Raw genomic sequence first — 12,877 nt, 5'->3', positions numbered from 1 at the left:
GGGACCACAACGATGATCCACAACCAGGACAACCCACGTTCATTTTTTTGTTGGTTTACAACATGCAGGTTAATCGCAAGATTGAACCCAACATGGGGGGACTGTCATGACGTTGGCCTGTGGGTAAGGTTTATGACCCCCCCATAAATACCTTTCTCCCTTCCCCTCTCTTTCTGACCCTACTGAAGGACTTGAATAGCCTGTGTTAAATATAGAGAGTCTGGGAACATCAAACAAATGGGGAAAGGAACCATATTTTGGTAATAAAACCAGTTGGAAATATGCTTTGGAACGTAATGAGTATGGATGTCAGTTCGGTTGTCATCTGAGACATTATGACTGATGACAGGACGACATAAACTGTACCTGGGAAAGTATACACCCTCTAGTTATCAGAGTCACATGGAATTGTTATGCAATTGAAATGTTTGATATTGAAATTGTTTGTTAGGAGATTAAATGTAATTTTAGCTTCCAAATGAGAGAATTGGGTTTTCATAAGGAAAGTGCCCTGCTTGATCAGTGGCCCACCCCTGTGAAGAGACAGGGGTTATAAACGATGAAACACATCCTTCCCCCTCTCCACTATATAAGCCTTTGACGAAAAGATAACCACAGGTTCCAGTACGTGAGGTCTGCAGCCTCACGTTAGAAGGACACACATGTCAAGTACAGAACTAAGCCAACGTGAGCTTTGGTGGCGAATGGTATGAACTTTGAGCTTATTCACTACAGAAGTGATACTTCCTAGCCGTTGAGTTAGCAGCGGCCGCTGTAGACGTGGGCTAGGAAAGGACGGACGACGGATTCAGTCTAACAAACAGACGAAGATACAACCACGTATCCAATTTACCACCAGAGACATTCTTCCGACAGGAAGATCTGTTGGCCAACCCGGCCAGCATCTACGACCAATCTACCGAGCGCAGCTCAGAGTAAATATTTATTGCATTTTCCTTTTCCAAATGGGCAGTAATTTAGAACGCATAAGATACTGTATTTACGATAGCATAGCTGCTGGTTCTTTGTTCCTAAGTCTTCCCGCTCTTTCATTCAAGCCCAACCCCCTTTACTTTGTGTAACCAGCCATCATACGACATTTTTTGTATTCTGTGTATTTGTAATTCTGTGTGATTAGTTTAGGTATTTAGTAAATAAATAGTTAAACCCAATTTTGTATTGCTGATTCAACTTGTTAGCCAGGGTTCGTGAAGATAGCCAAGAATTTACAACTTTCATTATGAGACTGAAAATAAGATAAGGGTTAACCTGTTGGGTCTAGGGGGCAGCATTTGCACGTCTGGATAAAAAAAATGTACCCGATTTAATCTGGTTACTAATCCTACCCAGTAACTAGAATATGCATATACTTATTATATATGGATAGAAAACACTCTAAAGTTTCCAAAACTGTTTGAATGGTGTCTGTGAGTATAACAGAACTCATTTGGCAGGCAAAACACTGAGACATTTTCTGACAGGAAGTGGATACCTGATGTGTTGTATTGACTTTAAACCTATCCCATTGAAAAACACAGGGGTTTAGGAATATTTTGGCACTTCCTATTGCTTCCACTAGATGTCACCAGCCTTTACAAAGTGTTTTGAGTCTTCTGGAGGGAGATCTGACCGAACAAGAGCCATGGAACGTTGATGTCCCATTAGACACCTGGCGCGCTAGTTCATGTTGGGTACCCTCGTTCCAATACGTTATAAAAGAGTATGCATTCGTCCACCTTGAATATTATTCATGTTCTGGTTAAAAAGGCCCTAATGATTTATGCTATACAACGTTTGACATGTTTGAACGAACGGAAATATATTTTTTCCCCTCGTTCATGACGAGAAGTCCGGCTGGCTTACATCATGTGCTAACGAGACGGAGATTTTTGGACATAAATGATGAGCTTTTTTGAACAAAACTACATTCGTTATGGACCTGTGATACCTGGAAGTGACATCTGATGAAGAGAATCAAAGGTAATGGATTATTTACATAGTATTTTCGATTTTAGATCTCCCCAACATGACGTCTAGTCTGTATCGCACGCGCGTATTTTTCTGGGCGCAGTGCTCAGATTATTGCAAAGTGTGATTTCCCAGTAAGGTTATTTTTAAATCTGGCAAGTTGATTGCGTTCAAGAGATGTAAATCTATAATTCTTTAAATGACAATATAATATTTTACCAATGTTTTCTAATTTTAATTATTTAATTTGTTACGCTGACTTGACTGCCGGTTATTGGAGGAAACGATTTCCTCAACATCAATGCCATAGTAAAACGCTGTTTTTGGATATAAATATGAACTTGATAGAACTAAAAATGCATGCATTGTCTAACATAATGTCCTAGGAGTGTCATCTGATGGAGATTGTAAAAGGTTAGTGCATCATTTTAGCTGGTTTTATGGTTTTGGTGACCCTGTCTTTGACTTGACAAAACATTACACACAACTCTTGTAAATGTACTGTCCTAACATACTCTAAATTTATGCTTTCGCCGTAAAACCTTTTTGAAATCGTAAAACGTGGTTAGATTAAGGAGATGTTTATCTTTCAAATGGTGTAAAATAGTTGTATATTTGAAAAATTTGAATTTTGACATTTATTTGGATTCAAATTTGCCGCTCTTGAAATGCACCTGCTGTTGATGGAGTGCACCACGGGTGGCACGCTAGCGTCCCACCTAGCCCCAAGAGGTTTTAATATTGACTGCTATCGATGTAAAATATTACTAAGTATTTTAAGAGTTTATTCGGAAGATAACGGCTCTATAAACATTCTTCCGTGGTGCCCCGACTTTCTAGTTAATTACATTTACATGATTAGCTTAATCAGGTAATATTCATTACAGAGAAATAATTTTATAGGTTAGCATGTCATATCACTTAATCCGGCATAGTAAAAGACACGACACCAGCACAGCCAGTAGAGGACTGGTCACCCCTCAGAGCCTGGTTCCTCTGGTTTACCCAGTACAGCCAGTAGAGGACTGGTCACCCCCCAGAGCCTGGTTCCTCTGGTCTAGCCAGTACAGTCAGTAGAGGACTGGTCACCCCTCGGAGCCTGGTTCCTCTGGTCTACCCAGTACAGCCAGTAGAGGACTGGTCACCCCTCAGAGCCTGGTTCCTCTGGTCTACCCAGTAAAGCCAGTAGAGGACTGGTCACCAATTAGAGCCTGGTTCCTTTCTACGCAGTCCAGCCAGTAGAGGACTGGCCACCCCTCAGAGCCTGGTTCCTCTGGTCTACCCAGTACAGACAGTAGAGGACTGGTCACCCCACAGTGCCTGGTTCCTCTGGTCTACCCAGTACAGCCAGTAGAGGACTGGTCACCCCTCAGAGCCTGGTTCCTCTGGTCTACCCAGTACAGCCAGTAGAGGACTGGTCACCAATTAGAGCCTGGTTCCTTTCTACGCAGTATCGCCAGTAGAGGACTGGTCACCCCTCAGAGCCTGGTTCCTCTCTACCCAGTACAGACAGTAGAGGACTGATCACCCCTCAGAGCCTGGTTCCTCTCTACCCAGTACAGCCAGTAGAGGACTGGTCACCCCTCAGAGCCTGGTTCCTCTGGTCTACCCATTACAGCCAGTAGAGGACAGCTCACCCCTCAGAGCCAGGTTCCTCTTTTTTACCCAGTACAGCCAGTAGAGGACTGGTCACCCCTCAGAGCCTGGTTCCTCTGGTCTACCCAGTACAGTCAGTATAGGACTGGTCACCCCTCAGAGCCTGGTTCCTCTGGTCTACCCAGTACAGCCAGTAGAGGACTGGTCACCCCTCAGAGCCTGGTTCCTCTGGTCTACCCAGTACAGCCAGTAGATGACTAATCACCCCTCAGAGCCTGGTTCCTCTGGTCTACCCAGTACAGTCAGGTTACCCCTCAGAGCCTGGTTCCTCTCTACCCAGTACAGCCAGTAGAGGACTGGTCACCCCTCAGAGCCTGGTTCCTCTCTACCCAGTACAGCCAGTAGAGGTTTAATATCTCTGACTGAGGGACTCTTAATGATGTGACATCAAGGACCAGTCAGAGGATCAAGGTTAAACTCACCTTTAATATGTTTTATCAACATGTAGACAAAAGCTGCAAGAACATCATTTATAAATACAACTGACAACAGACCAATATGGTCATCCCCTAGGAAACCGTCCTCCACAAACAAGTCTAACTAACAAGGTGTCTCAGGTATTTGGGTTAACCAATGAAGACCTCACCTGGGACATGAATCTCTGTCTCCTTCATGTGGTTGATCTCCTGCTGTTGAACTCTACAGGTGAACCTGTTGGTGTCAGTCTGGTTCACGGTGACATGTCGTCTCACAGTGTAGAGGCCCTCTGAGTCCCTGTGTCTCTCTGGAGGTCCATCAGCAGGGAGGATGGTTCCAGAACTGTCCAGCCACTCCATCTCAGGTTCAGGAAACCAGCCTCCAGACTCACACTTCAGGACCACCCCCCAGTCTTTGGTTCCATCAATAGATATCACTGGCTGGGATACAGCACCTACACAGATACAAGATAAAACAGATCACTGGCTGAGATACAGCACCTACACAGATACAAGATAAAACAGATCACTGGCTGATACACATCACCAAAAAACAAACATGGTCCAAACATACCAAGACAGTCATGAAGAGGGCACGACGATATCTATACATTTTTACATTTCAGTCATTTAGCAGACGCTCTTATCCAGAGCGACTTACAGTAGTGAATGCATATATTTCATACATTTTTTTTTTTTTTTTCCTGTGCTGGCCCCCCGTGGGAATCGAACCCACCAGAACCCCCTGGTGTTGCAAACACCATGCTCTACCAACTGAGCTACAGGGAAGGCTATACACCCTCAGGAAACTAAAAATATTTGCCATGGGTCCTCAGATCCTGAAAAGGTTTTACAGCTGCACCATCAAGAGCATCCTGACTGGTTGCATCACTGCCTGGTATGGCAACTGCTCGGCATCTGACCGCAAGGCACTACAGAGGGTAGTGCGTACGACCCAGTACGTTACTGGGGCCAAGCTTCCTGCCATCCAGGACCTCTTTACCAGGTGGTGTCAGAGGAAGGCACTAAAAATGGTAAAAGACCCCATCCACCCCAGTCATAGACTGTTCTCTCTGCTACCACACGGTAAGCGGTACCAGAGCACCAAGGTCCAAGAGGCTTCTAATCAGCTTCTACCCCCCCAAGCCATAAGACTCCTGAACATCTAATCAAATGGCTACCCAGAATATTTGCATTGTGTGCCCCCCCACCCCCCCTCTTTTACACCGCTGCTACTCTCTGTTATTATCTATGCACAGTCACTTTAATAACTCTACCTACATGTACATACTACCTCAATTACCTCAAATAACTGGTGCCCCCGCACATTGACACTGTACCGGTACCCCCTGTACATAGCTTCCACATTGACTCTGTACCGGTACCCCCTGTATATAGCTTCCACATTGACTCGGTGTCGGTACCCCCCTGTATATAGTCTCCACATTGACTCGGTATCGGTACCCCTGTATATAGTCTCCACATTGACTCGGTATCGGTACCCCCCTGTAGGGCTGGGCAATAAGGCCAAAAGCCCATGTCCCGATAACGATACATATCACGATACAGCACTTTTCATGTAAATTCAATGAATAAATAGTTTATATAAAACAAAACCTATTTCTTATTACATTTGGAATTATACTCCTTTGTGCAAATTTTCAATTAACATATTTGAAGTAACAAAAAATGTAATATTAATGTATAAAATCTAAAAAGGTCAATAGAAAACGCTTCAACTATAGTTGCAAACAAAATAAATATATGCCTAAAAAAACTAATATAAATACATAGACAGAACCCTGCAGCACTCCAGTATTAACAGAAAGATGGTCAGAAGTCATGAACAGAACCCTGCAGCACTCCAGTATTAACAGAAAGATGGTCAGAAGTCATGAACAGAACCCTGCAGCACTCCAGTATTAACAGAAAGATGGTCAGAAGTCATGAACAGAACCCTGCAGCACTCCAGTATTAACAGAAAGATGGTCAGAAGTCATGAACAGAACCCTGCAGCACTCCAGTATTAACAGAAAGATGGTCAGAAGTCATGAACAGAACCCTGCAGCACTCCAGTATTAACAGAAAGATGGTCAGAAGTCATGAACAGAACCCTGCAGCACTCCAGTATTAACAGAAAGATGGTCAGAAGTCATGAACAGAACCCTGCAGCACTCCAGTATTAACAGAAAGATGGTCAGAAGTCATGAACAGAACCCTGCAGCACTCCAGTATTAACAGAAAGATGGTCAGAAGTCATGAACAGAACCCTGCAGCACTCCAGTATTAACAGAAAGATGGTCAGAAGTCATGCCATCAACCTGAATACATTGTGATGTAACACTGAGATAATCATTAAACCAGCAACAGCTTTACTTGAATGACATCAATAATTCACTGTGTCAAAAGCCTTGGACAAATCAATTAACAAAGCAGCACAACGCTGTTGACTATACAATACCTTCTCTATAGCATGTATCCCTATCAGTACATAGTAACTACTGTGAGTCAATAGTAGGTAGTAGGAATATTAGGACACTACAACAGGTAGTAGGAATATTGGGACACAGGCAGTGTGACAGTGTGGGAGGTTTGGATGTGTGAGGAGTGTGTTGTAAAGGCTGTGTGCTGAGCAGCTGAATACATGAACTATAACAGAGGAAGGAATGATGAGGGAGGAAGACATGTTGATATTTTAGCAGCCAATCATTTAGCCAGATTTACCAATACAACCTCTGATCACATCTCCAGTATTCATGACTCACCAACAAAGAGTTGAACGGTGGTTTCCTTCACCTGGCTGGTCAGTGTTGGAATGAAGCACCTGTAGCTTCCAGCATCAGAGAGAGTAACTCTGGTCAGCTTTAAGGAGACGTTGCCGTTCTTCAGTTCTTCATTAAACACTGATGTCCTATTCCTGTAGGATGGAGACTGGTCCACATTGGAGTCTCGACCATCACTGTAACGATGGACGACTTCTGATTTCAGGTTCAATCTTGTCCACCTCACTACCATGTTCTCAGCATTGACATTGGGTTTCAGGGAACATGGTAGAATGATGTCATCACCAGCTAAGGCAACGACTGGGTCAGCCGGTCCAACAACCTGAACCTCAGACGACCCTGGAGAAAAACAGATGACACACAGTTAAAGATACCTGGTAACTTCCTGTTGTTTGATGGATTCTGGCCCACATGACCCCATTCATTCCTATGTGGAGACTCAATAGTGCATTGAAGCCAAATTAACTCGGTTAAAATGGCGTCTCATGTGGGAGCTTTATGTAGACAGTTTGAGATACTCCCACTGTAGCTCAGTTGGTAGAGCATGGCGCTTGCAATGCCAGGGTTGTGGGTTGGATTCCCATGGGGGGCCAGTATGTAAAAATGTTATAAAAATGTATGCACTCTACTGTAAATCGCTCTGGATAAGAGTGTCTGCTAAATGACTAAAATGTAAATGTTATACTCCAGGAAGTGACGTTACAGGCTAGCTCAGTGCTGCCCCCTCTCATTAAGTAACTCAAGTTGGAGGCCACCTGGGGTACTGCAGGCTGCCATTAGAAACTATACACTGAGTTAACAAAGCATTATGAACACCTGCTCTTTCCATGACAGACTGACCAGGTGAATCCAGGTTCTCATTTAAGTTCTCATTTACAACTGCGACCTGGCCAAGATAAAGCAAAGCAGTGCGACAAAAACAACACAGAGTTACACATTGAATAAACAAGCGTACAGTCAATAACACAATCGGAAAAAAGAAAGTCTATATACAGTGTGTGCAAATGGCGTGAGGAGGTAAGGCAATAAATAGGCCAAAGAAATGAAATTAAATTTGTCCCGCTCCCATACAGTCCTCAATGCGCTACACTTCAATTCACAGCAAGTCAAACAGTGATGCATTGTCCCACACACCCCTCATCCCAGACAGTACATTGTCCCACACACCCCTCACCCCAGACAGTACATTGTCCCACACCCCTCACCACAGACAGTACATTGCCCCCCACCCCCACACACACAAGCCAGCCAGTGTTAACAAACTATAATCTTCCTGTATTCTGTTTCAATCTAAATGCATTCTGCCTAGTGGAGCTGTTGAGTTTGGACTATTCAGACTATTTAAATCTCATTAGAAATTATGTGGTGTTTTGATGTAATGTTATACTAAGATATTATATTTGATAATGTTATGCTAAGCTATTATATTTGATAATGTTATGCTAAGCTATTATATTTGATAATGTTATGCTAAGCTATTATATTTGATAATGTTATGCTAAGCTATTATATTTGATAATGCTATGCTAAGCTATTATATTTGATAATGCTATGCTAAGCTATTATATTTGATAATGTTATGCTAAGCTATTATATTTGATAAAGTTATACTAAGCTATTATATTTAATAATGTTATGCTAAGTTATTATATTTCATAATTTTATGCTAAGCTATTGTATTTGATGTTATATTAAGCTATTATATTTGATAATGTTATACTAAGCTATTATATTTGATAATGTTAAGCTAAGCTATTATATTTGATAATGTTATGCTAAGCTATTATATTTGTTAATGTTATGCTAAGCTATTATATTTGATAATGTTATACTAAGCTATTATATTTGATAATGTTGTACTAAGCTATTATATTTGATAATGTTAAGCTAAGCTATTATATTTGATAATGTTATGCTAAGCTATTATATTTGATAATGTTGTACTAAGCTATTATATTTGATAATGTTAAGCTAAGCTATTATATTTGATAATGTTATGCTAAGCTAATATATTTGTTAATGTTATGCTAAGCTATTATATTTGATAATGTTATGCTAAGCTAATATATTTGATAATGTTGTCCTAAGCTATTAAATTTGATAATGTTGTACTAAGCTATTATATTTGATAATGTTATGCTAAGCTATTATATTTGATAATGTTGTACTAAGCTATTATATTTGATAATGTTATGCTAAGCTATTATATTTGATAATGTTGTACTAAGCTATTATATTTGATAATGTTATGCTAAGCTATTATATTTGATAAAGTTATACTAAGCTATTATATTTAATAATGTTATGCTAAGTTATTATATTTCATAATTTTATGCTAAGCTATTGTATTTGATGTTATATTAAGCTATTATATTTGATAATGTTATACTAAGCTATTATATTTGATAATGTTAAGCTAAGCTATTATATTTGATAATGTTATGCTAAGCTATTATATTTGTTAATGTTATGCTAAGCTATTATATTTGATAATGTTATACTAAGCTATTATATTTGATAATGTTGTACTAAGCTATTATATTTGATAATGTTAAGCTAAGCTATTATATTTGATAATGTTATGCTAAGCTATTATATTTGATAATGTTGTACTAAGCTATTATATTTGATAATGTTAAGCTAAGCTATTATATTTGATAATGTTATGCTAAGCTAATATATTTGTTAATGTTATGCTAAGCTATTATATTTGATAATGTTATGCTAAGCTATTATATTTGATAATGTTGTCCTAAGCTATTAAATTTGATAATGTTGTACTAAGCTATTATATTTGATAATGTTATGCTAAGCTATTATATTTGATAATGTTGTACTAAGCTATTATATTTGATACTGTTATGCTAAGCTATTATGTTTGATAATGCTATGCTAAGCTATTAAATTTGATAATGCTATGCTAAGCTATTATATTTCATAATGTTATGCTAAGCTATTATATATGATAAAGTTATGCTAAGCTATTATATTTGATAATGTTATACTAAGCTATTATATTTGATAATGTTGTACTAAGCTATTATATTTGATAATGTTATGCTAAGCTATTATATTTGATAGTGTTATGCATTTGAGACCCGTCATTCAGAGCAGTTTGTTAACAATAAATAAAACGGTCTCTTTTTATCTCCAAAATGCGTTTAAAAAAAATACAAAGAGTAGGGGTTGGTAATATTCTCTAGTTGCGCTGTGAAAAATGTAATTATATATAGATTTTTATATACATTTTCAAAAATAAATAAAAACCTGTTTTCGCTTTGTCATTATGGGGTATTGTGTACAGATTGATGAGAATATGTTTATTTTTTTAAATACATTTTCGAATAAGGCTGTAACGTAACAAAATGTGGAACAAGTCAAGGGGTCTGAAAACACTGGATCATTAACTACAGAAATTAATGTAGCAACTGCAGATTGCCACTTTAATGGACAGCAGGTTCTTTATCAATAGTCAACTGCATCCATTACCAAGGTGCTGTGGTACAACACTTCATAATACACCTGTTGTATCAGCTGGAACAACACTTCATAATACACCTGTTGTATCAGCTGGAACAACACTTCATAATACACCTGTTGTATCAGCTGGAACAACACTTCATAATACACCTGTTGTATCAGCTGGAACAACACTTCATAATACACCTGTTGTATCAGCTGGAACAACACTTCATATAACACCTGTTGTATCAGCTGGAACAACAGTTCATAATACACCTGCTACTCTCTGTTATTATCTATGCACAGTCACTTTAAAAACTCTAACTCCATGTACATACTACCTCAATTACTTCGACTAACTGGTGCCCCCGCACATTGACGCTCTACCGGTACCCCTTGTATATAGTCTCCACATTGACTCTGTACTGGTACCCCCTGTAGATAGTCTCCACATTGACTCTGTACTGGTACACCCTGTAGATAGTCTCCACATTGACTCTGTAACGGTACCCCTTGTATATAGCCTCCACGTTGACTTTGTACTGGTACCCCCTGTATATAGTCTCCACATTGACTCTGTACCAGTAACCCCTGTATATAGCCTCCACATTGACTCTTTACTGGTACCAACCTGTATATAGCCTCCACATTGACTCTTTACTGGTACCAACCTGTATATAGCCTCCACATTCACTCTGTACCGGTACCCCCTGAATATAGTCTCCACATTGACTCTGTACCGGTACCCCCTGTATATTACCTATTTGTGAGATGATGGGATGCTATGTAATAATGATAAAGTGAGAAGTGGTGCCGGGACAACAAACTATCCCTCAACGTGATCAAGACAAAGGAGATGATTGTGGACTACAGGAAAAGAGGACCGAGCATGGCCCCATTCTCATCGAAGAGGCTGTAGTGGAGCAGGTTGAGAGCTTCAAGTTCCTTGGTGTCCACATCACTAACAAACTAACATGGTCCAAGCACACCAATACAGTCGTGAAGAAGGGCACGACAAAACCTATTCCCCCTCAGGTGACTGAAAAGATTTGGCATGGGTTCTCAATCCTCAAAAGAGTCTACAGCTGCACCACCGAGAGCATCCTGACTGGTTGCATCACTGTCTGGTACGGCAACTGCTCGGCCTCTGACCTCAAGGCTCTACAGAGGGTAGTGCGTACGGCCCAGTACATTACTGGGGCCAAGCTTCCTGCCATCCAGGACCTCTGTACCAGGCGGTTTCAGAGGAAGGCCCTAAAATTGTCAAAGACTCCAGCCACCCCAGTCATAGAGTGTTCTCTCTGCTACCGCACGGCAAGCGGTACCGGAATGCCAAGTGTAGGTCCAAGAGGCTTCTAAACAGCTTCTACCCCCAAGACATAAGACCCCTGAACTTCTAATCAAATGGCTACCGAGACTATTTGCATTGCCCCCCCACCCCTCTTCTACGCTGCTGCTACTCTCTGTTATTATCTATGCACAGCCACTTTAATAACTCTACCTACATGTACATACTACCTCAATTACCTCGACTAACTGGTGCCCCCGCACATTGACTCTGTACCGGTACCCCCTGTCATGACGTTGCCCTCTTTGGACACAGCGAGCACCATCTCTCTCTGTCTCCTACACCCAGGCTGCTGTGGTCAGAGAGGTCATAAATTCCTGGAGGAGATTATATCCTCATGGCCACAGTATAGAGAGAGTGAGTTTTCATAGAGAGAACAAAGGAATTTCTTCCAGAACTGGAGGTCCGAACAATATTTATGTTCTGGAGAATGTATAAAAGATCGGTGAAGAATCGCAAGTACATCTCTTAAAAGAAGTAGGGGAAATCCAAACGCGGATCACGTTAAGATATCCAGCCAATCGCAATTGACTGGATATCGATGTCTCATTCGATTTAACTAACAAGTGAAATTGCCAGATTTACCTTTTCAAGTGGATCTTTTAAATAATTTACATTTAAGTCATTTAGCAGACGCTCTTATCCAGAGCGACTTACAAATTGGTGCATTCACCTTATGATATCCAGTGGAACAACCACTTTACAATAGTGCATCTAAATCTTTTAGGGGGGTTAGGAGGATTACTTTATCCTATCCTAGGTATTCCTTAAAGAGGTGGGGTTTCAGGTGTCTCCGGAAGGTGGTGATTGACTCCGCTGTCCTGGCGTCGTGAGGGAGCTTGTTCCACCATTGGGGTGCCAGAGAAGCGAACAGTTTTGACTGGGCTGAGCGGGAACTGTGCTTCCTCAGAGGTAGGGAGGCGAGCAGGCCAGAGGTGGATGAACGCAGTGCCCTTGTTTGGGTGTAGGGCCTGATCAGAGCCTGAAGGTACGGAGGTGCCGTTCCCCTCACAGCTCCGTAGGCAAGCACCATGGTCTTGTAGCGGATGCGAGCTTCAACTGGAAGCCAGTGGAGAGAGCGGAGGAGCGGGGTGGCGTGAGAGAACTTGGGAAGGTTGAACACCAGACGGGCTGCGGCGTTCTGGATGAGTTGTAGGGGTTTAATGGCACAGGCAGGGAGCCCAGCCAACAGCGAGTTGCAGTAATCCAGACGGGAGATGACAAGTGCCTGGATTAGGACCTGC

The 12,877-nt window shown here is 41.1% G+C and overlaps 2 protein-coding genes across 8 annotated transcripts in view; one reads left to right on the top strand and one right to left on the bottom strand.

Moving 5' to 3' along the window:
• Positions 1-12,877, top strand: part of LOC106597706 (uncharacterized) — a 159,546-nt gene that overhangs the window by 106,203 nt on the left and 40,466 nt on the right. For 3 of the 6 annotated variants that reach the window (XM_045711799.1, XM_045711800.1, XM_045711798.1), the window contains one exon: positions 6,497-6,504. The exons of the other annotated variants lie outside the window; for them this stretch is intronic. In XM_045711799.1, the coding sequence (XP_045567755.1) occupies positions 6,497-6,504 (8 nt within the window). The remainder of the gene's footprint in view (positions 1-6,496; positions 6,505-12,877) is intronic. 6 annotated transcript variants of the gene reach the window in all.
• Positions 1-12,877, bottom strand: part of LOC106583397 (butyrophilin-like protein 2) — a 99,488-nt gene that overhangs the window by 62,346 nt on the left and 24,265 nt on the right. For both annotated transcript variants that reach the window (XM_045711790.1, XM_045711789.1), the window contains exons 6-7: positions 6,806-7,162; positions 4,211-4,495 (exon numbers count right to left, since the gene is read on the bottom strand). In XM_045711790.1, coding sequence (XP_045567746.1) covers positions 4,211-4,495; positions 6,806-7,162 — 642 coding nt within the window. The remainder of the gene's footprint in view (positions 1-4,210; positions 4,496-6,805; positions 7,163-12,877) is intronic.

The sequence above is a fragment of the Salmo salar genome, unplaced genomic scaffold, assembly GCF_905237065.1.
Source record: "Salmo salar unplaced genomic scaffold, Ssal_v3.1, whole genome shotgun sequence".
Taxonomy (NCBI): Eukaryota; Metazoa; Chordata; class Actinopteri; order Salmoniformes; family Salmonidae; genus Salmo; species Salmo salar.
The sequence above is the reverse complement of the archived record's forward strand: the minus strand, read 5'-3'. Positions and strand labels throughout refer to the sequence as shown.